This window comes from Entelurus aequoreus, linkage group LG14, assembly GCF_033978785.1.
Source record: "Entelurus aequoreus isolate RoL-2023_Sb linkage group LG14, RoL_Eaeq_v1.1, whole genome shotgun sequence".
Taxonomy (NCBI): Eukaryota; Metazoa; Chordata; class Actinopteri; order Syngnathiformes; family Syngnathidae; genus Entelurus; species Entelurus aequoreus.
Window position 1 is genome coordinate 57,316,831 of NC_084744.1, and position 24,283 is coordinate 57,341,113.

Consider the following 24,283-nt stretch of genomic DNA (forward strand, 5'->3'; position numbering starts at 1 on the left):
TCCTTAGGGGGAGGGCTTTCTTTGTGTGCAAGAAGTTGGCTTTTCCGTTTGAATGTCAGATCATCTAGAGTATTGGTTAAGATGATCTCCTAAAGCTTTCGTAAAACTTGAAAATGTTCCTATTCTGTCTTGATGGTCCTTCTTGCTGAGCTTATATGTCATCGAAAGAACTTGGGATTGACCAGTAACTTAAATTCCCTGGGAGAAAGAACTGGTCGACGCAACAACGTACAGCGTCGTGGTATTTTAGGCTTCATAATGCGCCACACATTTTCAATGGGAGACAGGTCTGGACTACAGGCAGGCCGGTCTAGTACCCGCACTCTTTTACTATGAAGCCATAGGCATTGTCTTAAAGTTAAAGTTAAAGTACCACTGATAGTCACACACACACACACACACACTAGGTGAAGTGAAATTACCCTCTGCATTTGACCCATCCCCTTGTTCCACCACCCTGGGCGGTGAGGGGAGCAGTGAGCAGCAGCGGTGGCCGCGCTCGGGAATAATTTTGGGGACTCGGCCCCCAATTCCAACCCTTGAGTGCCAAGCAGGGAGGCAATGGGTCCCATTTTTATAGTCTTTGGTATGACTCGGCCGGGGTTTGAACTCACGACCTACTGATCTCAGGGCGGATACTAACCACAAGGCCACTGAAATAAGCAGGGGCGTCCATGATAATGTTGCTTTGATGGCATTATATCTCAGCTTGTATTGAAAATATTGATGAAAATAGAAATTCAATGAATAGATTAGTTGGTATCAAATATGTGGTTCATGAGACACTTGTGATCTAAATAAAGTTTGATTGATTGATTGATTGATTGATTGATTGATTGATTTCTGCCTCCCACTGAAACAAAATAAGTCACTAGACTAGACACACAACAACAACTCTTAACATGTAGTTTGTGTTACTTTTCTACTGTTGTTTTTTGTTTTCATCGAGCTAATGTTTCTGGAAAAACAACATAGAAAACAAAAGAAGGCAATGCATACGTTTATTTAAAATTAACTGTTGGGTTTAATTTTTTTGTTATTGATTTGTCTTCACATGTCATTAACTTATAAGTCATATTCCATGATTTTCATTTCATTGAGGAAGAGACAAAAGGAAAACATGCTTGGTTTCGAGTGAAAAAGGTGATGAATTTGTTAATAAAGTACATGTCTGGTTTAACGGACATTAAACAGGAAATTGAGGAATATGGCGGTGCGGTCGAGGACTTTGCACATCCTGTTGACCGTGCATCGAACATCTCAAGTCAGCACAGCTTCTGGTCTGGTGTTCTGTCCAAATGAGCTGCTTTGTCGAGAAAATCATATGAGTTGGGAAATGGCGTTAGATGTAAATATAAACGGAATACAATGATTTGCAAATCCTTTTCAAGCCATATTCAGTTGAATATGCTACAAAGACAACATATTTGATGTTCAAACTGATAAAGCTTTTTTTTTTGTGTGCAAATAATCATTAACTTTAGAATTTGATGCCAGCAACACGTGACAAAGAAGTTGGGAAAGGTGGCAATAAATACTGATAAAGTTGAGGAATGCTCATCAAACACTTATTTGGAACATCCCACAGGTGAGCAGGCAAATTGGGAACAGGTGGGTGCCATGATTGGGTATAAAAGTAGATTCCATGAAATGCTCAGTTAATTCACAAACAAGGATGGGGCGAGGGTCACCACTTTGTCAACAAATGCGTGAGCAAATTGTTGAACAGTTTAAGAAAAACCTTTCTCAACCAGCTATTGCAAGGAATTTAGGGATTTCACCATCTACGCTCCGTAATATCATCAAAGGGTTCAGAGAATCTGGAGAAATCACTGCAGGTAAGCAGCTAAGCCCGTGACCGTCCATCCCTCAGGCTGTACTGCATCAACAAGAGACATCAGTGTGTAAAGGATATCACCACATGGGCTCAGGAACACTTCAGAAACCCACTGTCAGTAACTACAGTTGGTCGCTACATCTGTAAGTGCAAGTTAAAACTCTCCTATGCAAGGCGAAAACCGTTTATCAACAACACCCAGAAACGCCGTCGGCTTCGCTGGGCCCGAGCTCATCTAAGATGGACTGATACAAAGTGGAAAAGTGTTCTGTGGTCTGACGAGTCCACATTTCAAAATTGATTTTGGAAACTGTGGACGTCGTGTCCTCCGGACCAAAGAGGAAAAGAACCATCCGGATTGTTCTAGGCGCAAAGTGTAAAAGCCAGCATGTGTGATGGTATGGGGGTGTATTAGTGCCCAAGACATGGGTAACTTACACATCTGTGAAGGCACCATTAATGCTGAAAGGTACATACAGGTTTTGGAGCAACATATGTTGCCTTCCAAGCAACGTTACCATGGACGCCCCTGCTTATTTCAGCAAGACAATGCCAAGCCACGTGTTACATCAACGTGGCTTCATAGTAAAAGAGTGCGGGTACTAGACTGGCCTGCCTGTAGTCCAGACCTGTCTCCCATTGAAAATGTGTGGCGCATTATGAAGCTTAAAATAGCACAAGGGAGACCCCCGGACTGTTGAACAACTTAAGCTGTACATCAAGCAAGGATGGGAAAGAATTCCACCTGAGAAGCTTCAAAAATGTGTCTCCTCAGTTCCCAGTGTTGTTAAAAGGAAAGGCCATGTAACACAGTGGTGAACATGCCCTTTCCCAACTACTTTGGCACGTGTTGCAGCCATGAAATTCCAAGTTAATTATTATTTGCAAAAAAAAATAAAGTTTATGAGTTTGAACAACAAATATCTTGTCTTTGTAGTGCATTCAACTGAATACGGGTTGAAAAGGATTTGCAAATCATTGTATTCCGTTTATATTTACATCTAACACCATTTCCCAACTCATATGGAAACGGGGTTTGTATATATATATATATACATATATACATATGCACAGATATATATACACATACATACACATACATACGTGAATATCCATCCATCCATCTTCAACCGCTTATCCGGAATCGGGTCGCGGGGACAGCAGCTCCAGCAAAGACCCCCAGACTTCCCTCTCCAGAGCAACATTTGCGACTTCCTCCTGGGGAATCCCGAAGCGTTCCCAGGCCAGAGAGGAGATGTAATCCCCCCATCTGGTCCTTGGTCTGCCGCGGGGCCTCCTCCCAGTGGGACGTGCAACGAGGACCTCCCTAGGGAGACGCTCGTGAGGCATCCGCACGAGATGCCCGAACCACCTAAGCTGGCTCCTTTCCAACCGAAGGAGCAGCGGCTCTACTCTGAGTCTCTCTCGGGTGACTGCACTTCTCACCCTATCTCTAAGGGAGATGCCAGCCACCCTTCTGAGGAAACTCATTTCGGCCGCTTGTATCCGCGATCTTATTCTTTCGGTCATTACCCACACTTCATGACCATAGGTGAGAGTAGGAATGTAGATAGCTCGGTAGACCGAGAGCTTTGCCTTCTGGCTCAGCTCCCGTTTCGTCACAACAGTGCGGCAAAGAGACTGCAATACTGCCCCAGCTGCTCCGATTCTCCGGCTGATTTCCTTCTCCATCTTTCCCTCACTCGTGAACAAGACCCCGAGATACTTAAACTCCTCCACCTGGGACAGAGTCCTGTCCCCTACCCGGACTGTACAAACCATCGGTTTCCTGCTGAGAACCATGGCCTCAGATTTGGAGATGCTGATCCTCATTCCAGCCGCTGAACACTCGGTTGCGAACCGATCCAGTGAGAGCTGAAGGTCACGAACCGAAGGTGCCATCAGGACCACATCATCTGCAAACAGCAGTGATGCAACCTTTAGCCCCCCGAGACGTATACCCTCTCCGCCATGGCCACGACTCCGCCTAGAAATCCTGTCCATGAAAATCACAAACAGGATAGGTGACAGAGCGCAGCCCTGGCGGAGACCAACCCCCACTGGAAACGGATCCGACTTACGGTATGTGGGCTTGTATTAAGCCTCAGGGAGTTGAACGCCCCTGCCTTACATAGTTCCGGGTCACCCTTGGGCAAGGTGTAGCACCCGAATGCCCCCCCCATCAGGGTTACGATACCCCCCATGAACTACACTAAAAGAGGATGCGTTACCCGGCCCGGAGGAAGCCCGGGGCCCTCCTCCGGAGCTAGGCCCGGAGGTAGGGCTCGTCAGCGAGCGCCTGGTGGCCGGGCTTGCCACGGAGCCCGGCCGGGCACAGCCCGAAGAAGCTACGTGGACACGCCATCTTCTCTGCCACGTGGGCCCACCACCCGCGGTCGGAACCAGTGGGGTCGGGTGCGCTGCCAAGTGGATGGCGGTGAAAGTGGAGGCTCCGGACGGACCAATTCGGGACGGCAGAGGCTGACTTTCGGGACGTGGAACGTCTCTACGCTGGTGGGGAAGGAGCCTGAGCTGGTGCGAGAGGTGGAGCGCTACCGGTTGGATCTGGTGGGGCTTACCTCTACGCATAGCAAGGGCTCTGAAACCACACTCCTGGACAAGGGATGGACCTTGTTCACTTCTGGAGTTGCTCAGGGTGTGAGGGCACAGGCGGGTGTGGGGATACTCACGAGTCCCCGGCTGAGTGCCTGTACGTTGGAGTTCACCCCAGTGGACAAGAGGGTCGCCTCCCTTCGCCTTAGGGTTGGAGGGGGGAAAACTCTGACTGTTGTTTGTGCATACGCACCAAACAGGAGTTCAGAGTATTCAGCCTTCTTGGATACCTTGCATGGGGTCCTGTATGGGGCGCCGGCAGGGGATTCCATAGTCTTGCTGGGGGACTTCAACGCGCACGTGGGCAATGACAGTGATACTTGGACTGGCGTGATTGGGAGGAACGGTCTCCCTGATCTGAACCTGAGTGGTGGATTGTTATTGGACTTCTATGCTAGTCACGGACTTGCGATAACAAACACCATGTTCAAGCATAAGGATGCTCATAGGTGTACCTGGTACCAGAGCACCCTAGGCCAAAGATCAATGATCGATTTTGTAATCGTATCAGCTGATCTGAGGCCGTATGTTTTGGACACTCGGGTGAAGAGAGGGGCTGAACTGTCAACTGATCACCATCTGGTGGTGAGTTGGGTTAGATGGCGGGGGAAACCTCTGGACAGACCTGGCAAACCCAAGCGTGTAGTGCGGGTGAACTGGGAACGTTTGGAGGAGTCCTCTGTCCGGAAGGACTTCAACTCACACCTCCGGCGGGACTTCTCTGCCATCCCTGTGGAGGTTGGGGACATTGAACAGGAATGGGCAATGTTCAAAGCCTCTATTGCTAAAGCTGCAGATGCGAGCTGTGGCCAGAAGGTCTTAGGTGCCTCAAGGGGCGGTAACCCTCGAACACCCTGGTGGACAGTGGTGGTCAGGGAAGCCGTCCGACTGAAGAAGGAGTCCTACCGGGGTATGTTATCCCAGGGGACTCCGGAGGCAGTTGCAAGGTACCGGCGGGCCCGAAGGGCAGCGGCCGTGGCTGTGGACGAGGCTAAGCAGAGGGTGTGGGAGCAGTTCGGGGAATCCATGGAGAAGGACTATCGGGCGGCACCAAAGCTGTTCTGGAAGACCATACGGCACCTCAGGAGGGGGAAGCAGGGAACCATCCAAGCTGTGTACGGCAAGGATGGGACTTTGCTGACTTCAAGTGAGGAAGTCGTGGGGCGTTGGAAAGAGCACTTTGAGGAACTCCTGAACCCAAATACATCAGACACACCCTCCCTGATAGGAGCAGGGCCTGAGGATGATGGGGGATCGACGTTGATCTCTCGGAGTGAAGTCACTGAGGTAGTTAGACAACTCCACAGTGGCAAAGCTCCGGGGGTTGACGAGATCCGTCCAGAAATGCTGAAGGCTCTGGGTGTTGATGGGCTGTCTTGGTTGATACGCCTTTTCAACATTGCGTGGAAGTCTGGGACAGTGCCGAGGGAGTGGCAGACTGGGGTGGTGGTTTCCCCTTTTCAAAAAGGGGGACCAGAGGGTGTGTGCTAACTACAGGGGTATCACACTACTCAGCCTCCCTGGGAAAGTTTACGCCAAGGTACTGGAAAGGAGGGTCCGGCCGATAGTCGAACCTCAGATTCAAGAGGAGCAATGTGGAGTGTCATTTCCCAACTCATATGGAAACGGGGTTTGTATATATATATATATACATATATACATATGCACAGATATATATACACATACATACACATACATACGTGAATATATATATAAATATTGTACATAACACTAATATATTTATGTATGTATATATATACACACACACATATATATAATTGCACCATACATACATATACATATATACATGAATATATATATATATATATGTATACATAATGTATATAACTATATATATATATATATATATATATATATATATATATATATATATATATATATATATATATATATATATATATTTATATATATATATATATATATAGTTATATACATAATGTATATAACTATATATATATATATATATATATATAACTATATATATATATATATATATATATATATATATATAACTATATATATATATATATATATATAGTTATATATATATATATATAGTTATATATATATATATATATATATGGGGCAGCACAGTGTAACAGGGGTTAGTGCATGTGCCTCACAATACGAAGGTCCTGAGCAGTCCTGGGTTCAATCCCGGGCTCGGGATCTTTCTGTGTGGAGTTTGCATGTTCACTCTGTGACTGCGTGGGTTCCCTCCGGGTACTCCGGCTTCCTCCCACCTCCAAAACCACGCACCTGGGGATAGGTTGATTGGCAACAGGGGCGGTATGGCGTAGTGGGTAGAGCGGCTGTGCCAGAAACCTGAGGGTTGCAGGTTCGCTCCCCGCCTCTTGACATCCAAATCGCTGCCGTTGTGTCCTTGGGCAGGACACTTCATTCACCCTTGCCCCCGGTGCCGCTCACACTGGTGAATGAATGACGAATTAATGACAGGTGGTGGTCGGAGGGGCCGTAGGCGCAAACTGGCAGCCTCGCTTCCGTCAGTCTACCCCAGGGCAGCTGTGGCTACGAATGTAGCTTACCACCACCAGGTGTGAATGAATGATGGGTTCCCACTTCTCTGTGAGCGCTTTGAGTATCTAATAATAGAAAAGCGCGATATAAAATCGAATGCATTATTATTATTATTAACACTAAATTGGCCCTAGCGTGTGAATGTTGTCTGTCTATCCGCGTTGGCCCTGCGATGAGGTGGCGACTTGTCCAGGGTGTACCCCGCCTTCCGCCCAAATGCAGCTGTGATAGGCTCCAGCAGCCCCCGCGACCCCAAAAAGGGACAAGCAATAGAAAATGTGTATATATATATATATATATATATATATATATATATATATATATATATATATATATATATAATTTTTGAGGCCCTTAAAATGCACAAAAGGTTCCCCTATTTTGCAGGCACGTCAGGGTTGGTAGAAAAATTTATATTTTGGGGGTCCCTAAAATGACATTTCCAAATTCACAAAAATGGCAGGAGATGTCTCTGTGGCACGGCGCCAAACTTGGCTCCACAAACTCAGATCTCTTTTGGGTGGGACGCAACTGCATGACTACTGCAGCACCTTTACCGCCCCCTAGTGAAAAAAAGCTATCACAGTAATAACTTCCTTACGCGAGTTCCAATCTTTCTGAAATTTTTGATGGTAGGTTGGGGTTTTGGGTGAAATGCAACAACATTACTGTAGTGCAGGGGTCACCAACGCGGTGCCCGCGGGCACCAGGTAGCCCGTAAGGACCAGATGAGTAGCCCGCTGGCCTGTTCTAAAAATAGCTCAAATAGCAGCACCCCCCAGTGAGCTGCCTCTATTTTTTTAATTTTATTTATTTACTAGCAAGCTGGTCTCGCTTTGCCCAACATTTTTAATTCTAAGAGAGACAAAACTCAAATAGAATTTGAAAATCCAAGAAAATATTTTAAAGACTTGGTCTTCACTTGTTTAAATAAATTCTTTTTTTTTTTTACTTTGCTTCTTATAACTTTCAGAAAGACAATTTTAGAGAAAAAATACAACCTTAAAAATTATTTTAGGATTTTTAAACACATATACCTTTTTACCTTTTGAATTCCTTCCTCTTCTTTCCTGACAAATTTACTTGAACATTGATTTAAATTATTTTTTTTATTGTAAAGAATAACAAATAAATTTTAATTAAATTCTTCATTTTAGCTTCTGTTTTTTCGACGAAGAATATTTGTGAAATATTTCTTCAAACTTATTATGATTAAAATTCAAAAAAATTATTCTGGCAAATCTAGAAAATCTGTAGAATCAAATTTAAATCTTATTTCAAGGTCTTTTTAATTTCTTTTGAAATTTTTGTTCTGGAAAATCTAGAAGAAATAATGATTAGTCTTTGTTAGAAATATAGCTCGGTCCAATTTGTTATATATTCTAACAAAGTGTAGATTGGATTTTAACCTATTTAAAACATGTCATCAAAATTCTAAAATTAATCTTAATCAGGAAATATTACTAATGATGTTCCACAAATTATTTTTTAAAGTTTTTCTCTTTTTTTTTCGGTTGAATTTTGAATTTTAAAGAGTCGAAATTGAAGATAAACTATGTTTCAAAATTTAATTGTCATTTTTTTCGTGTTTTCTTCTCTTTTAAACCATTCAATTAAGTGTAAATATCATTAATTATTAATAATAACATAGAGTTAAAGGTAAATTGAGCAAATTGGCTATTTCCGGCAATTTATTTAAGTGTGTATCAAACTGGTAGCCCTTCGCATTAATCACTACCCAAGAAGTAGCTCTTGGTTTCAAAAAGGTTGGTGACCCCTGCTGTAGTGGCACCAATATTGCCCCGTATACAGGTGTTGTATCATACCACCTGAAGCCAAATCTATCCAACTTACCACCAAATCATTCCTATCTGTAGGTAATCTTATTGATTCACCTTTATGTGCAATGAATAGGAACATATCCCAAACGCATCGTTCTGGTTGGACATTTACCCCGCACCAAAAGTGTCTAAAGGTGAGACAAGATTGTCGCTACAAAATGACTTATTCAATGATTTTGCATATCAAAAATGTTGGAGACACACAACAAAAAACGCATACAGGAATCCAGATTCAAACTAAAATGTTGACGATTTTCTGCCGGCGTGTTAAACCTATCCATTTTTTATTTTTTTCATTTTTAAAGGTAATAACATTTCAGTAATGAAATAGATAAACATAAAACAAATGTATTAACTATATAGAAGCTGTTGCAGCAACACTTTCATAAAGACCTTTTGAAAAGACAAAAGTCACTTTTGATTTACTCCATCCATCCATCCCTTCTTCCGCTTATCCGAGGTCGGGTGGCGGGGGCAGCAGCCTAAGCAGGGAAGCCCAGACTTCCCTCTCCCCAGCCACTTTGCCCAGCTCCTCCCGGGGGATCCCGAGGCGTCCCCAGGCCAGCCGGGAGATATAGTCTTCCCAACGTGTCCTGGGTCTTCCCCGTGGCCTCCTGCCGTTTGGATGTGCCCGAAATACCTCTCTAGCCACCTCATCTGGTTCCTCTCGATGTGGAGGAGCAGCGGCTTTACTTTGAGCTCCTCCCGGCTGACAGAGCTTCTCACCCTATCTCTAAGGGAGAGACCCGCCACCCGGCGGAGGAAGCTCATTTCGGTCATAACCCAAAGCTCATGACCATAGGTGAGGATGGGAACGTAGATCGACCGGTAAATTGAGAGCTTTGCCTTCCGGCTCAGCTCCTTCAACGGATCGATACAGCGTCCGCATTACTGAAGACGTCGCACCGATCCGCCTGTCGATCTCACGATCCACTCTTCCCTCACTCGTGAACAAGACTCCGAGGTACTTGAACTCCTCCACTTGGGGCAAGATCTCCTCCCCAAATTTTGATTTACTAAAATATGACAAACTATTTTATACAGTTTTGGATTGACTGAGACCGTTGTACATAGTATGGTCAAAAATTCCCCTAATCTTGTAAAACTTTGGTTTTGATAATAGAATAGATTTGATATAGCACCTTTCTGGACCCCCAAAGTGAGACCCATTATTTATTCACTCCACATACACGCATTGGTGGTGGTAAGCTACATTTGTAGCCACAGCTGCTTTGAGGTAGACTGATGCAAACTTGGCTGCCAAATTTCGCCTCTCCGACCACCACCAAACATTTGCTCTCATTATGCAATCGACAGACTTTTGCACAAGTGTGACCAATACTGGAACATTTTACCTGTGACCTGTTTTAATAAATGTTTGTGAAATCTTCCAGGAGACCCGACACCTGACTGTTTAACGAAAGAACCCAGGTAGAGTCTCTAACATACTGATATTGGTCCACCTTGACTTTCTGGTGTTAATTTTGACATGAGAACCATCATAAGATCAACTCAAAGGTCCTTCATTTCTGTTTCTACGACTGGTTTCCACAATGAACAATAATCTGTAAAACACTAAGACAACAGGTCCATTATTTGGCGTACCTGTTGACCGCAACCTCACTGGTAGAATCCGGTAGGTCTTTGCCCCTGGTTTCAGGAAGGAAGAAACCCAGAGCTCCGCTAAGCATTGCAAGGGTGCCGAAGACAATGCTGGGTAAGAACCAGTGATACAAGGCTAACATGTTGATTGGTGGAGAGAGGACAGCAGCTAGCCGCGCAGCCATGGACATCAAGCCAACAGCTGTTTGCCTGAGGAGAGAGAAGATTAGACCTGGAGGCGCAGAACACTGGAAATTAAATGTTGACACAATCTTGAAAACAATTCATATATTATACACTACAAACATCTTTGATGTACTGGTCTGATATTTTTGCCACCGTCAGTCCACTCAGTCAAACACTTCCAATCATGCCTTTATGGCTGGGTTATTCAACTGGCGCCACAGGGGCCAAATCTGGCCCGGGAACGCCATACCTGCCAATTAAAAACTTGGGAGACAAACATGTTTGCAATAAATTGATAAAAACCCTAGAATGCTTCTGTTTTATAGAGGAACTTAGAACACTGTAAACACATTAACAGATCCTTGCATTTGTCACGATCGGCCTTCGCCAGAGTAGAACGCCAACGCAGAGAAGAAAGAAAAAAGATAACAAAAAGCACACTCAAAAAAGGAGAGAGAAAAACAACTAAGGACGCACACAAAAGGTGTGGAGAGGAACTAGTAAACACTACACGGCAGGAATGAGGAGCGTGAGTGGAGCCAGAGCAGAGGAGATGAACACGACTGGAAGGGTGAAGCATCAGCAATCTAATGGCGCCAAGTGAATGGACTGGAAAGCTTAAGTATTTAGGTAGGTAATGGGTTTCAGGTGTGCGCAAAAGTGAGCCGGACCCATAGCCTGTAAACCAGGCACTGCAACAAAAAGCTTCATGGATGAAGGCACCTGGAGTTCGACCACCGCGGGGCTGATGATCCTGGTTATCTTTAAGGGCCCCACACACCTGGGGGAAAGTTTCCTGGAGGAGCAAGCCAATGGTGAGTCTTGAGAAGACAGCCAGACTTCTTGTCCAGGTTGGTAAGTGGGGGATGGTATCCTGTGGCGAGCCGGCAGTCTACATTTCTGGGCAGTCGCCCGGGACAATCTGGCTCTAGTATTGCGCCACACCCGATGAGCTCGGCGAATATGCTGGAGGAGGGATGGGATTGAGATCTCTGAATCCTGGGAAGAAAAAAGAGGCGGCTGGGAACAGCAGAACGCAAACAATTAGCGTTGCAAAAAGTGCTCCAATTCAAAATGGTAGTTCTGCTCCAAACGATACTAGGATTATGAAGTTTAAACCATTGGAGACCTAATACATTGGGTGTCAACTGACATGGAAGAATAAAGAAGCGTATCGCCTCATGGTGATTACCCGATAGCTCTAATGCTAAAGTCTAAGTTAGGTGCGTCACCTTCGCCAGTAAATGGCCATCTGAAGAACAAACCTCCTTAAGGGAACAAAGATGATTTTAGCTATTTTATTTATGTCTACAAAGTTGGAGTCAATGAAGCAATCATCTGCCCCTGAGTCAATAAACGCAACAATCTTGACACTGCTTCCGCACCTGACAAAGAACTTGAAAGTTCAAGTCTCTTTTCAGGTCTAGGAGCCTGTGGGTAAACACACAGTTCATTGGTAGTTGCCTGTATGTTGACCCCCACAGGAGGAGAGGAGGCTTGAGGACGATTGGTGCAGTTGGAAATATGATGGTACGGGCTCCCAAAGTAACAGCAGAGGCGTAATCTCCACCGACGAACTCGGTCTGCAGCGGAGACTTGTGCACCTCTGTAGCGTCTTTGGGCTGACGAGTGGCGGTTATGGCAGGGAAATTAACACGGTTGACTCCTGCCGCTGTCGATATTGCTCCCATGGGCGGAGAAGTATGGTATCGGCTATCCTCCTTGGCGTCTTCTCTATCGCATCCGCATATTCTGTCGTCGAGGCGGATGGCTAAGTCAATGAGTGTGTCAAATGTGGCAGTTTGATCATGAGTAGCAAGTTCATTCTTAATGCAACAATTGTCTCCAGCGGGTATTCCTTCGGTGCCGCTATCCTTGTCTTCAGCGGGTCTTCCCACAACGCTGCCATTGCTCTGCAGCCTGATAAATCTCCTGCCCAGCAGCCTGTGCAACATCTAGTTCGCCTGCCACGGAGACTCTCGTCTGGCACTCGCCCTCCTCGCCTATTGCCACACACCTCTTCCTCCTCGGCCAAGAGTGAGCCATTCCGTGGACCCCCACAGGAGGAGAAGAGGCTTAAGGAGCGGGTAGTGCAAGCGCCGTCTGTCTTGAAGGACGACTGCTGCAGTTAGAAATATGATGGTACGGGCTCCCAAACTAACAGCAGAGGTGTATTCTCCACCGACGAGCTCGGTCTGCAGCAGAGACTTGTCCTCCCAGTTGCATGGGCACCTCTGTAGCGTATATGGGCTGATAAGTGGCGGTTATGGCAGGGATGATAACAGAGTTGACTCCTGCCGCTGTCAATATTGCTCCCATGGGCGGAGAAGTACAAGTGGGTCAGATGCCACCATCCTCTCCAGTGGGTCCTCCGATGCCACCATGCTCCAGCGAGGCTGCCACCTTTTGCACGGCCACCACCGCCAGTCATACATCCAGCCCAGTCGCCTGCCGCTCCAGCTCCACCTCCAGCCCAGCACCCTGCCACTCCAGCTCCACCTCCAGCCCAGCCCAACTTCCAGCCCAGTCACTTGCCGCTCCAGCTCCACCTCCAGCCCAGCACCCTGCCACTCCAGCTCCACCTCCAGCCCAGCCCAACTTCCAGCCCAGCCACTTGCCGCTCCAGCTCGACCTAGAGCCCAGCCACCTGCCGCTCCGACTCGATCTCTACTGCCTGCTGCTCCAGCTCAACCTCCAGCCCAGCCGTCTGCCACTCCAGCTCAAACCTACAGCCCAGCCGCCTGCTGCTCCAGCTCGAACCTCCAGTCCAGCCGCCTCCCGCTCCATCTTGACCTCCAGCATAACCACCTACTGCTTCAGCTCTGCAGAAACCACCAGCAACTTCAGTGGGCCTGCAGGTGGCACCAGCTACTCCAGTGGGCTTTCAGCCACCACCAGCTACCCCAGTGGGTCTTCCCATGCTGCTGCCATCCTCTTCTCCAGCAGGTCTTCCCACGCCGCCGCATCCTCATCTCAGGCAAGTCCTCCTACGCCGCCGCCATCCTTATCTCCAGCGGGTCGCCCCACTCCGCCGCCATCCTTGTCTCCAGCAGGTTGTCCCACGCTGCCGCCACCCTTGTCTCCAATAATTGGTACTTTAACTTTGACTTTAAATTGGTTGTGCCACGACGCCATCATCCTCGAATCCAGCGAGTCATCCCACGCCGCCGCCATCTTCGTCTCCAGCGGGTCGTCCCAAGCCTCAGCCATCATTGTCTCCAGTGGGTCGTTCCAAGCCTGCGCAATCCTCGTCTCCAGCAAGTATTCCGTCAGTGCCGCCATCCTTGTTTTCAGCGGGTCTTCCCACAACACTGCCATCGTTGTCTCTAGCTCTGCAGCCTGCTAGATCTCCTGCCCAGCAGCCTGCGCAACCTCTAGTTCGCCTGCCACAGAGACCCTCGTCTGGCGCTCGCCCTCCTTGCCTAATGCGGAGGTGCTCTTCCGGCGCTCACACGCTTCCTCCTCGGCCAGTGTAGCCATTCCGTGGACGCTCTCTGCACCATTGGCAGCAATGCCCAGGACCCGGGCGTGGACCTTCATTGGTTCTGGAGCGCCGTCCCCGCTCTGGACCTTCACAGCTTCTGGAGCGCCGTCCTCGCTCTGGACCTTCACAGCTTCTGGAGCGCCGCCCTCGCTCAGGTCAGCCACATCGGCCACAAATGTGGCCTTTTCATTGACACCCTCTGCGCCGTCAGCAATAACACCCAGGACGGGGTTGGGTGTTTCTATGGTGCATTTTTGGTTCACTTGCGGTTTTGCGCCCTTATTTTGGTTCCACTTTCTGTTATGTCTGTATTCTGTTTGCAGTAGCTTTACTCTGCTTTTGAGTGCTTTCCCTCCTCACGCGTGGCTTGTTTGTATTAATTTTCCCACATTGTGTTAGAGGGCTCTTTAAACCAGTCTCTCTTCGTTGTTCGTTGTGGGATCATTGTAAAAGTTTGGTGTCTTGTTTGTCAGAGGAACCTTGACTTCTTGTTTTTGCATTTCTTTGTGGTTAGCTCTCTTTACCTATTTTTCAAGCACAGTTTCCCGGTGCTTGTTTTGCGCATATCCCTGTTGCACACTACCTTGGATTTTAGTACTTTTGGACATTAAACACTCCTAAACCTGCAAGCTGTCTGCTGTCTTCTACTAAAAAGAGCTTTGCTGACACCTTAGCTTTCTGGAAATGTGCCCCCATGCCCCCACCCCCCAAAAAATTGTTGAATATCCCTGCTTTATGGCCTTAGTTTGAAGACTAAGACAAAGTAATGACCCACTGAAACCCGTAACGCTAAGAAGAATACAAAGTATATATTTTGCTTACCTGACTGAAGTGGGAAACAGCTCCTGAGAGTAGACCATACACACCGAAATAGTCCAGTTCAAGAATAACTTCCCTGTTGTTAAAAGCGCAATAATAGCAACAACATCATCTAAAATGAGAACAAGTGAAATATATGAGTGTAATATGTCCAAGCTAAGGCATAATTTCTGTGAAAAATGATGGAGTCACCTTGAAAGAAAGCCAGGGTGAGAATACAAAACAGGCCGCCTGCCAGAGGAGTTAAAATTAGGGACATTTTTCTTCCCAACAACTCCAAAAACCAGATGCAGAGAAAAAGTGTGGGTATTTCCGTGATTCCAAACAGGAATTGAACCAGGAATATGTTAAGGCCATATGTTCCCACATTGAGAGCAATACAAAAGTAGCCTAAGAATGCTGAAGAACTAGGTGAGGAAAAAAAGAAATAGATGAGAAGATGTAAAAATGAAATAACTAAATGTTTTCACTCACCAGACAAAACACACGATGAGTAAGTAAATCAGCAGCTTTGTTGTGGTAAAAATGATCTTCATGGCTCCACTTTTGACTTTTTTCTCTTGTTGTTCTAACTGACGAGAAGAGAAACACAAATGACATTTCTAAAGTGAGAAATCTGTTGTCACAATTGGATCTGGAAATGATCAGTCACGCGTTCATTTCGTCTCGCATTGACTATTGCAATTCTAAAGAGACTTCAGACGGTACAAAATGTGACTGCAGGACTTTGGACCGGTGCACCCAGAACAGCCCATTTCACCCCCGTTTTATCCAGTCTTCATTGGCTTCCAGTTAAATTCCGCATTGAGTTTAAGATTTTAGTCCTGACATTCCGTGCGTTGCATGGTGGGGCCCCTCAGTACATCACAGACTTGCTATGCCCCTACTCTTCAGGGCGCAGCCTCCGGTCTTTAGGCCAGGGTCTTCTAAAGATCCCAAAAACTTGTTTTAAAACCCGTGGAGACCTGGCATTCCAGGCTATAGCTCCCAGACTCTGGAACAACTTGCACCAGTCCCTCCGTGATCTTGACTGTTTTGAAACTTTTAACCTTTTAACTATCATTTTTAATCCACTTTGTATCCTTTTTATGATGTTGCCCCTGTTGTTTTAAATTGAATTGTTGTTTTATCTGCGAAAAGCGCTTTATAAATAAAATTTACTTACTTACAAAGACTAGAATAAATAATTTAGTCAAATTTTAGTGGGTTGTGTATCAAAGCATACCATGCCGTCCAAAGCATTCTCTGGGACTTCCTGTTTATTTATTGAAGCCACTCTCTTAATCAACATCTTTGCTTCTTCAATTCTTCCTTGACTCAACAACCACCTGGCAGATTCTGGAATCCACCTGGAATAAAAGGTTTAGAGTCAAAAAGGGGAAACGGTCACTACTTAACAAGACATACCACATGTAGAGGACCAGAGGGCAATAAGCTGCTCCCAGCACGTATTGAGCTATTCTCCAGTTACGAATGGCGTAGACCAGTCCAGCCATGAAACATTGTCCAACTGCAGAAAACACTTGACTCAAACAGGAGGCATAGGACCTTTTGGTGACTCCTATCCACTCTGTAGCTAAGGAGACATTTTTTTACACTCAGTCATTTATTCAGAGGGTGCAGAAAGCCTGTCGGATGTCATACCTAATACATTGGAGTTAATTCTAAATGCGGCGCGAGCAGCTGCAACCAAGAACTGCGCCACAATGTAGACGTAGATATTTGGAGCCGCTCCGGCCACAAAGCTGCACACCATCAGGAGGACGGCAGGTATCTGCGTTGTTCTCAGACGACCAAATCTAAAATTGACATTCCAGATAGTCGTCCAATGATACTTCACATATCAGAAAGTAGACACTGGTTAATAGATGGGAAGACTTGGAAGGATCAGCTGGGGTTATTTTATACTTGATCAACATTGATTATTCTGATTATTCACGTTTATCCACGCAACCATGTTCTGCCACTTATCCAGGTCAAGATCACAGATGTAGCGGTCTCAGTAAGAAAGCCCAGACTCTCTGGTCTTTGCTTGGTCACCTCTTTCAGCTTAGGGTCTTCTTGAGGCTAAGGATGCCCAGAACATGACCTGCTCGGTGACCTTGTGGTTAGAATGTCCGCCCTGAGAATGGAAGGTCGTGAGTTCAAACCCCGGCCGAGTCATAACCAAAGACTATAATGGGACCCATTGACTCCCTGCTTGGCACTCAGGATCAAGGGTTGGAATTGGGTGTTGAATCACCAAATGATTCCCGAGCGTGGCCATCGCTGCTGCTCTCTGTTCCCCTCACCTCCCAGGGGGTGAACATGGGGATGGGTCAAATGCAGAGGATAATTTCACCACACCTTGTGTGGGACTATCGCTGGGACTTTAACATCAGGGTTTTCATGTATCAAGCTTACGTACGTACAAAAACCTGCACAACACCCTTCTTCATGACAAAGGTGAGATGTATCAAAAACTGACGTTGACGTGGAAATATGCGCTGCCTCATGGCAATTCCATAGTTGTCGTACGCCTGACATTTGGGCTATTTGACCTTAACAATGTAAAAAAGATTGAGACAAGGACAGAATATTAATTTTTGCTTCATATTCATATTATTATTTGTGAGGACATATTAATTTATCGAAGCAACCATTTCGCAACTTGTTTGCTGTCAACACCAGATCCTGTGACTCCTTGGCCATGTCAGGCGGACAGCAGCAGCGGGCGGTCGCGGCACTGGAGATTTAGGATGATGTCACGTATACAGCTGCTACAGCAAAAATGTCTCCTGTATTATATTAGTAAATTGAGTAATTAAAACAAGAGTCAAAGTCTTCTGTATCCTTTGTGATATGCTGGCCTGTTTCCTTTTAAAAGATTTTAACACATTTTGTTATGAGTTACAAAAATTATTTTACATTGGAGTAGTCCGAGTCCATGGTGGAAAAGGGCGGAGTGCCATCTCCGAGTTGGGGAAGAGACCTTCCCCATGTGGAGGAGTTCAAGTACCTCGGAGTCTTGTTCACGAGTGAGGGAAGAGTGGATCGTGAGATCGACCGGTGGATCGGTGCGGCGTCTTCAGTAATGCGGACGCTGTATCGAGCCGTTGTCGTGAAGTAGGAGCTGAGCCGGAAGGCAAAGCTCTCAATTTACCAGACGATCTACGTTCCCAGGACAAGATCACGGGGTGGCGACTTGTCCAGGGTGTACCCCGCCTACCGCCTAAATGGAGCTGAGATGGGAAAAGCGGTAGAAAATGGAAGGATGGATGGATGGATGGACAAGATCACGGGTACAAGCGGCCGAAATGAGTTTCCTCCGCAGAGTGGCGGGGCTCTCCCTTAGAGATAGGGTGAGAAGCTCTGCCATCCAGGGGGGAGTTCAAAGTAAAGCCGCTGCTCCTCCACATCGGGAGGAGCCAGATGAGGTGGTTCGGGCATCTGGTCAGGATGCCACCCAAACGCCTCCCTGGGAGGTGTTTAAGGCACGTCTTGACTGGTAAAAGGCCACGGGGAAGACCCAGGACACGTTGGGAAAACTGTGTCTCCCGGCTGGCCTGGGAACGCCTCCGGATCCCCCGGGATGGGGAGAGGGAAGTCTGGGCTTTTCTGCTAAGACTGCTGCCCCCACGACCTGACCTCGGATAAGCGGAAGAAAATGGATGGATGGATAGTCAGTTATCCACCTATTCTAAAGTTTTCGTATCATTGTAACAACTATCTTTTCAAACTGTGTACAGCACTAATACCCCCAAGTCGGTTATTGCCACGCACATCTATCTTCTTCTTCACATTCTTCCTGACACAACCTTTTCTTTTCTTATTTTCCCCTGTGTTCAGTTCTCGGCGACAGGCTGACAATCATTCTGTCTTTGCTCGAAACACGAGAAAGAAGCACCTCCTACTGGCTTGTGATTGGTCAGACCATGCCTAGCTCTGGCACATGGCTATTTTCTATATGATTCGGAGGGTGCATGTCTTTGGAGGTGGGAGGAAACCCAAGTAGAGAATCGGGGAGAACATGCAAACTCCACTTACAAAGACCCAGAGGCCGGGAATCGAACCCAGGACCTTCTCGCTGTGACCGCTAACCACTGCGTAACTGTGCTGCCCCGGCCCGATTGTCAACCGGTGATCAGATTCACGATGCATCTGGCAGACATATTTGATAGTTCCTTCAAATTTTGGGCAGAAATATAGTGATTCGGGATGAAGATGCTACCAAAATACATACCACACAAATTAAAAATTACCTACAGTCTTTTGTAGATGACATCAGCAGGCTGATGCATACTCGTTAGAAAACAAGGCTAAAATCACTAATGCGTCTATTTTGGGGGGAATTTGACCTGTAGACATTTTTAGGTCCAGAACTACCCTTTAGGTTACTTACGGGGGAATTTGACCTGTAGACATTTTTAGGTCCAGAACTACCCTTTAGGTTACTTACGGGGGAATTTGACCTGTAGACATTTTTAGGTCCAGAACTACCCTTTAGGTTACTTACGGGGGAATTTGACCTGTAGACATTTTTAGGTCCAGAACTACCCTTTAGGTTACTTACGGGGAAATTTGACCTGTAGACATTTTTAGGTCCAGAGCTACCCTTTAGGTTACTTACGGGGGAATTTGACCTGTAGACATTTTTAGGTCCAGAACTACCCTTTAGGTTACTTACGGGGAAATTTGACCTGTAGACATTTTTAGGTCCAGAACTACCCTTTAGGTTACTTACGGGGGAATTTGACCTGTAGACATTTTTAGGTCCAGAACTACCCTTTAGGTTACTTACAGGGGAATTTGACCTGTAGACATTTTTAGGTCCAGAACTACCCTTTAGGTTACTTACGGGGGAATTTGACCTGTAGACATTTTTAGGTCCAGAACTACCCTTTAGGTTACTTACGGGGGAATTTGACCTGTAAACATTTTTAGGTCCAGAACTACCCTTTAGGTTACTTATGGGGGAATTTGAACTGTAGACATTTTTAGGTCCAGAACTACCCTTTAAGTTACTTACGGGGGAATTTGAACTGTAGACATTTTTAGGTCCAGAACTACCCTTTAGGTTACTTACGGGGGAATTTGACCTGTAGACATTTTTAGGTCCAGAACTACCCTTTAGGTTACTTACGGGGGAATTTGACCTGTAGACATTTTTAGGTCCAGAACTACCCTTTAAGTTACTTACGGGGGAATTTGAACTGTAGACATTTTTAGGTCCAGAACTACCCTTTAGGTTACTTACGGGGGAATTTGACCTGTAGACATTTTTAGGTCCAGAACTACCCTTTAGGTTACTTACGGGGGAATTTGAACTGTAGACATTTTTAGGTCCAGAACTACCCTTTAGGTTACTTACGGGGGAATTTGAACTGTAGACATTTTTAGGTCCAGAACCACCCTTTAGGTTACTTACGATTCAGCAAGCGGTCCAAAGACGAAAGAACCAACAAGAATACCAGCCATGAAAACTGTCTTCACCAGTGCAGGTACGTTGGACCTGTCACACACCAGATCAAACTACGAGGCAACACTCACAGAATTAGCATGTCTGAAACAACTGAGACAGCAAAGTAGCGTTTAGTCACTTACGTCAGTGACAATGGTGGACTGGTACGTTGTGTCGTAGTACACCCAACCATTCTGGCACACCGTGGTCTCATTGAGTCCGCGGTCCCTGATGGTCCCGATGTCCCAGTCCACTGGATCGAACATGTGACACCTGCTGAAAGAACCATCCTGCTCCAGAGGAACGGTCAGGTTCAGCTGCTCCTCCAACGTCAGGTTGGGAGCAGCCCGGAGGATCCAGTCCGTGTCACAATGTCGCTCTGGATCAGACTGGATGAAAAGAAAACTACACAGAGCAGAATTCAAAAACATATTTGGATTACTTAATCCAAAAAGTATGAGCTTCTGGAAAATTCCAAATCCTCCAATGGTCTGTAGAATCTCTTCAAAAGCCATTTTTCAGAGTGATATTGTTGTGTCCTCAAGAGTTCATGTTAGTTGTGTGTTGAAGTAAGAAAATAAAGAAGGAAACCGGTTCAAGGATGTCATCATTTTAAAATGGGGGCTTGGTCTGTAGCTTGTTTGTTTGGCTTGTGCCAGAGACATCATTATTCTTTTTTTTTTTTTTTAAAGCAATTATCAGGACTTGTTACCTGGCTCACTTTATTTTCCTTCCATGCCTTTTCTCCCTGTCGCCTTGTCAATATATATTATTAAGTCCAGGTTTATTCATAAAGCACCTTTAAAAATGACAGCTGAAGTTGCCCCAAGGTACTTCAATTGACTAAGAAAATAGAATAAATAAAAACATTAACGACATTAAAAGAGCAGAGCTGATGCAACCAGCTGTCACTCCAGCAGCAATTAACCAATAATATATATTGCACACACACGATTGCACCATGCATAGACAAGCAATCAAACAAAAACATAATTTCGACACCCATACACCGTGGTGGCCTCTGCGGTGTTCCATGCCATCGTCTGCTGGAGCGAGGGGAGCATGGCCAGAGACAGGAGCAGACCCAACAAAGCAACCAAGAGAGCAGACTGCACCCTCGGCCGCCCACTAGAGATGCGCGGTTTGCGGACACAACCGCGGAGTCCGCGGGTCGGGCGGATGCATGACGAAAAAAATAGATTTTAAATAGATTCGGGCGGGTGGCGGTTGTTCCAATTCTAATTCTCTCAAATGTCTGCTGATTTTCACCCAATCAACAATAATAAGTGCGTGCCGTGTTGATACTGCCTTTATCACCCTCTACAACATGTACAGCCAGCGTGATAGCCCAGCCGCATGTTGTAGGCGGCACCTGCTTGCACACGTAAGTGACAGCAAGGCATACTTGCTCCACAGCCATACAGGTTACACTGACGGTGACCATATAAAACAACTTTAACACTCTTAATATGTGCCACACTGTGAACCCACACCAAAGAAGAATGACAAACACATTTTGGAAGAACATCCGCACCGTGAGACAACATAAACACAACAGAACAAATACCCAGAACACCTTGCAGTCCTAACTCTTCCTGGCTGAAATATACACCCCCGCTACCACCAAACCCCGCCCACCCCAACCGACGCACGGAGGGGGGTGGGGGGTTGATGTGTGGGGGCGCAGTGTAGGGGGGCAGCGCGGTGGCAGAGGGGTTAGTGCGTCTGCCTCACAATACGAAGGTCCTGAGTAGTCGTGAGTTCAATCCCGGCCTCGGGATCTTTCTGTGTGGAGTTTGCATGTTCTCCCCGTGACTGCGTGGGTTCCCTCCGGGTACTCCGGCTTCCTCCCACCTCCAAAGACATGCACCTGGGGATAGGCTGATTGGCAACACTAAATGGTCCCTAGTGTGTGAATGTGAGTGTGAATGTTGTCTGTCTATCTGTGTTGGCCCTGCGATGAGGTGGCAACTTGTCCAGGGTGTACCCCGCCTTCTGCCCGATTGTAGCTGAGATAGGCTCCAGCGCCCCCCGCGACCCCGAAGGGAATAAGCGGTAGAAAATGGATGGATGGATGGAAGGTTGCGACCCCTGGTCTATATTATATATATAACAACGGGCGGGTGGCGGGCGGTTGTGATCTTGATAAAATCTTAGTTCGGTTGGATGGCGGGTGGATGACGACTTTTGTGACGCGGATGAAATAATTGCCAATCCGCACATCTCTACCGCCCACTAACTTTCGGCCAGTGTCCAGTTCGCATGGATGAGCGAGGATGCGTCTAAGGAGACCGAGGTGTCCGGTACCTGCTCATTCAGCCGAGACACTGTGAAGCCTGTCAGCGCTAGCTCCGCAGCCCTGTCTCTTCATCCGCATCTCCTCCAGTCTCTCCAAATGGACTCTGGTGTGGCAGAGACCCAGCAGCTGGTCTCCATAGCCAAAAGGCCATGGACTTATATGCATAAGTTATTCAATTAAATTTTAAACCTTTCTCTCAGGTCCACCCCCACCTACTTTTGGTGTCTTTCACCTCTTGATATAATATAAATATTCATCTCTACAACTCTAAAAATAACCATGTGTCAGTCACCCGTTGCCTGAAACAGAATAAATAAATAAACACTTTATAAAACGTTTGTAGAGCAAAATAAACAAAGTAATCTACGGACCATAATAAAATGTCTGAGTCACCCGTTGCCTCGGAGTAGCTCGGATTGTGACGCCAAATTGATGGTCGTGCCACTCTCCCAGGACAGAGTGACTGTGTGATGGGTGATGAGCCAAGAAGACGCCAACGAGGAATCGTCGAACAAAAAGCTTTATTTGTTTCAGCGAGCCTCAGACTGGAACTACAGCTTCCAGGAGAAAGAATATAGGCCTGATTACTCGTCTGATGTCCTCTCGGACCACTGTCCCTAAATACCCCTGACACGAAGACCCCCACTTTTCGTAACTCTAGCCTTGGAGCCGGCCATGTCTGGACAAAAGCCCAGTTTGTTGTTTGGCCATTCAACCTATTTTGATTTGATTGATTTAGATTTAGATTTATTGGTCCCCGTTGGGGAAATTCATTTTCACTGCCGTACATTTAAACAATAGACATTACACATCACAAAACAAAAATAACAAAAAGACATCATACATGACCAACACATTTATAGGCTTGTCAGACAGGTCGGCCAGGCCTGCTGTTAAGGGCGGCTATAGCTGCAGGGATCAGGCTTTTCCTGAGGCGGGCCCTCCGAAATTTGATGGTTCTGTACCTGCACCCTGATGGTAGTGGGATTATGTATTGGTGTAGTGGGTGACTGTTGTCCTGGACTATCGTTTTTGCCAGTCGAGTGATGGACCTGTGGTTTGAATCTGAAATGTTGGGTGTGGGTAGGCCGATGATTTTAGCTGCTATGTTTGTAATGCGTGTGAGTTTGGTCCGGTTGGTTACAGAGAGCATGGTGAAAAAACATGTGGAACAGTACATGAGGATGGGTTGAACAATGCTTTGGTAAAGTAATAACAGGAGATGAGGTGCAACGTATAGTCCTTTAAGTTTTTGTTGACTTCTTTTTTCTCTGATCGGTTTGAGTCGGGTGACCCCTATTCTCTACTCCTACCAGTGGGGGCTTCCTACCAGATGTTGCTAATGTTTTTATAATCACTCCTCAAATGCAAACCTACATTCCTTTCGGATTCCAATTGTCCTGGTGGACTAGAGCCACCACTCTCTGGAGAGCTGTGATGGGACATCTGCACCCGAAGCTATCTAAGGGCATATTTCCTTAATCCTCTAAAAGATTCTGTGACCAATTACAAATACATGCCAGTTCACAATCATATAAGAAAATGGTACACGGTATAATTCACCACAAAAGGAAAGTCACGGATCCATACTGCCCCGACTTTC

General features: G+C 46.2%; 1 protein-coding gene across 1 annotated transcript in view; it reads right to left on the reverse strand.

The window, feature by feature from the left end:
- Positions 1 to 21,325, reverse strand: part of LOC133664304 (uncharacterized) — a 48,685-nt gene extending 27,360 nt beyond the window's left edge. Inside the window, exons 1-10 of the mRNA XM_062068812.1 lie at positions 20,525 to 21,325; positions 20,349 to 20,452; positions 16,586 to 16,740; positions 16,349 to 16,517; positions 16,167 to 16,290; positions 15,416 to 15,513; positions 15,134 to 15,348; positions 14,945 to 15,053; positions 10,456 to 10,662; positions 6,890 to 6,899 (exon numbers count right to left, since the gene is read on the reverse strand). Coding sequence (XP_061924796.1) covers positions 6,890 to 6,899; positions 10,456 to 10,662; positions 14,945 to 15,053; positions 15,134 to 15,348; positions 15,416 to 15,513; positions 16,167 to 16,290; positions 16,349 to 16,517; positions 16,586 to 16,740; positions 20,349 to 20,452; positions 20,525 to 20,896 — 1,563 coding nt within the window. The 5' untranslated portion in view covers positions 20,897 to 21,325. The remainder of the gene's footprint in view (positions 1 to 6,889; positions 6,900 to 10,455; positions 10,663 to 14,944; positions 15,054 to 15,133; positions 15,349 to 15,415; positions 15,514 to 16,166; positions 16,291 to 16,348; positions 16,518 to 16,585; positions 16,741 to 20,348; positions 20,453 to 20,524) is intronic.
- Between the last annotated feature and the right edge of the window lie 2,958 nt (positions 21,326 to 24,283).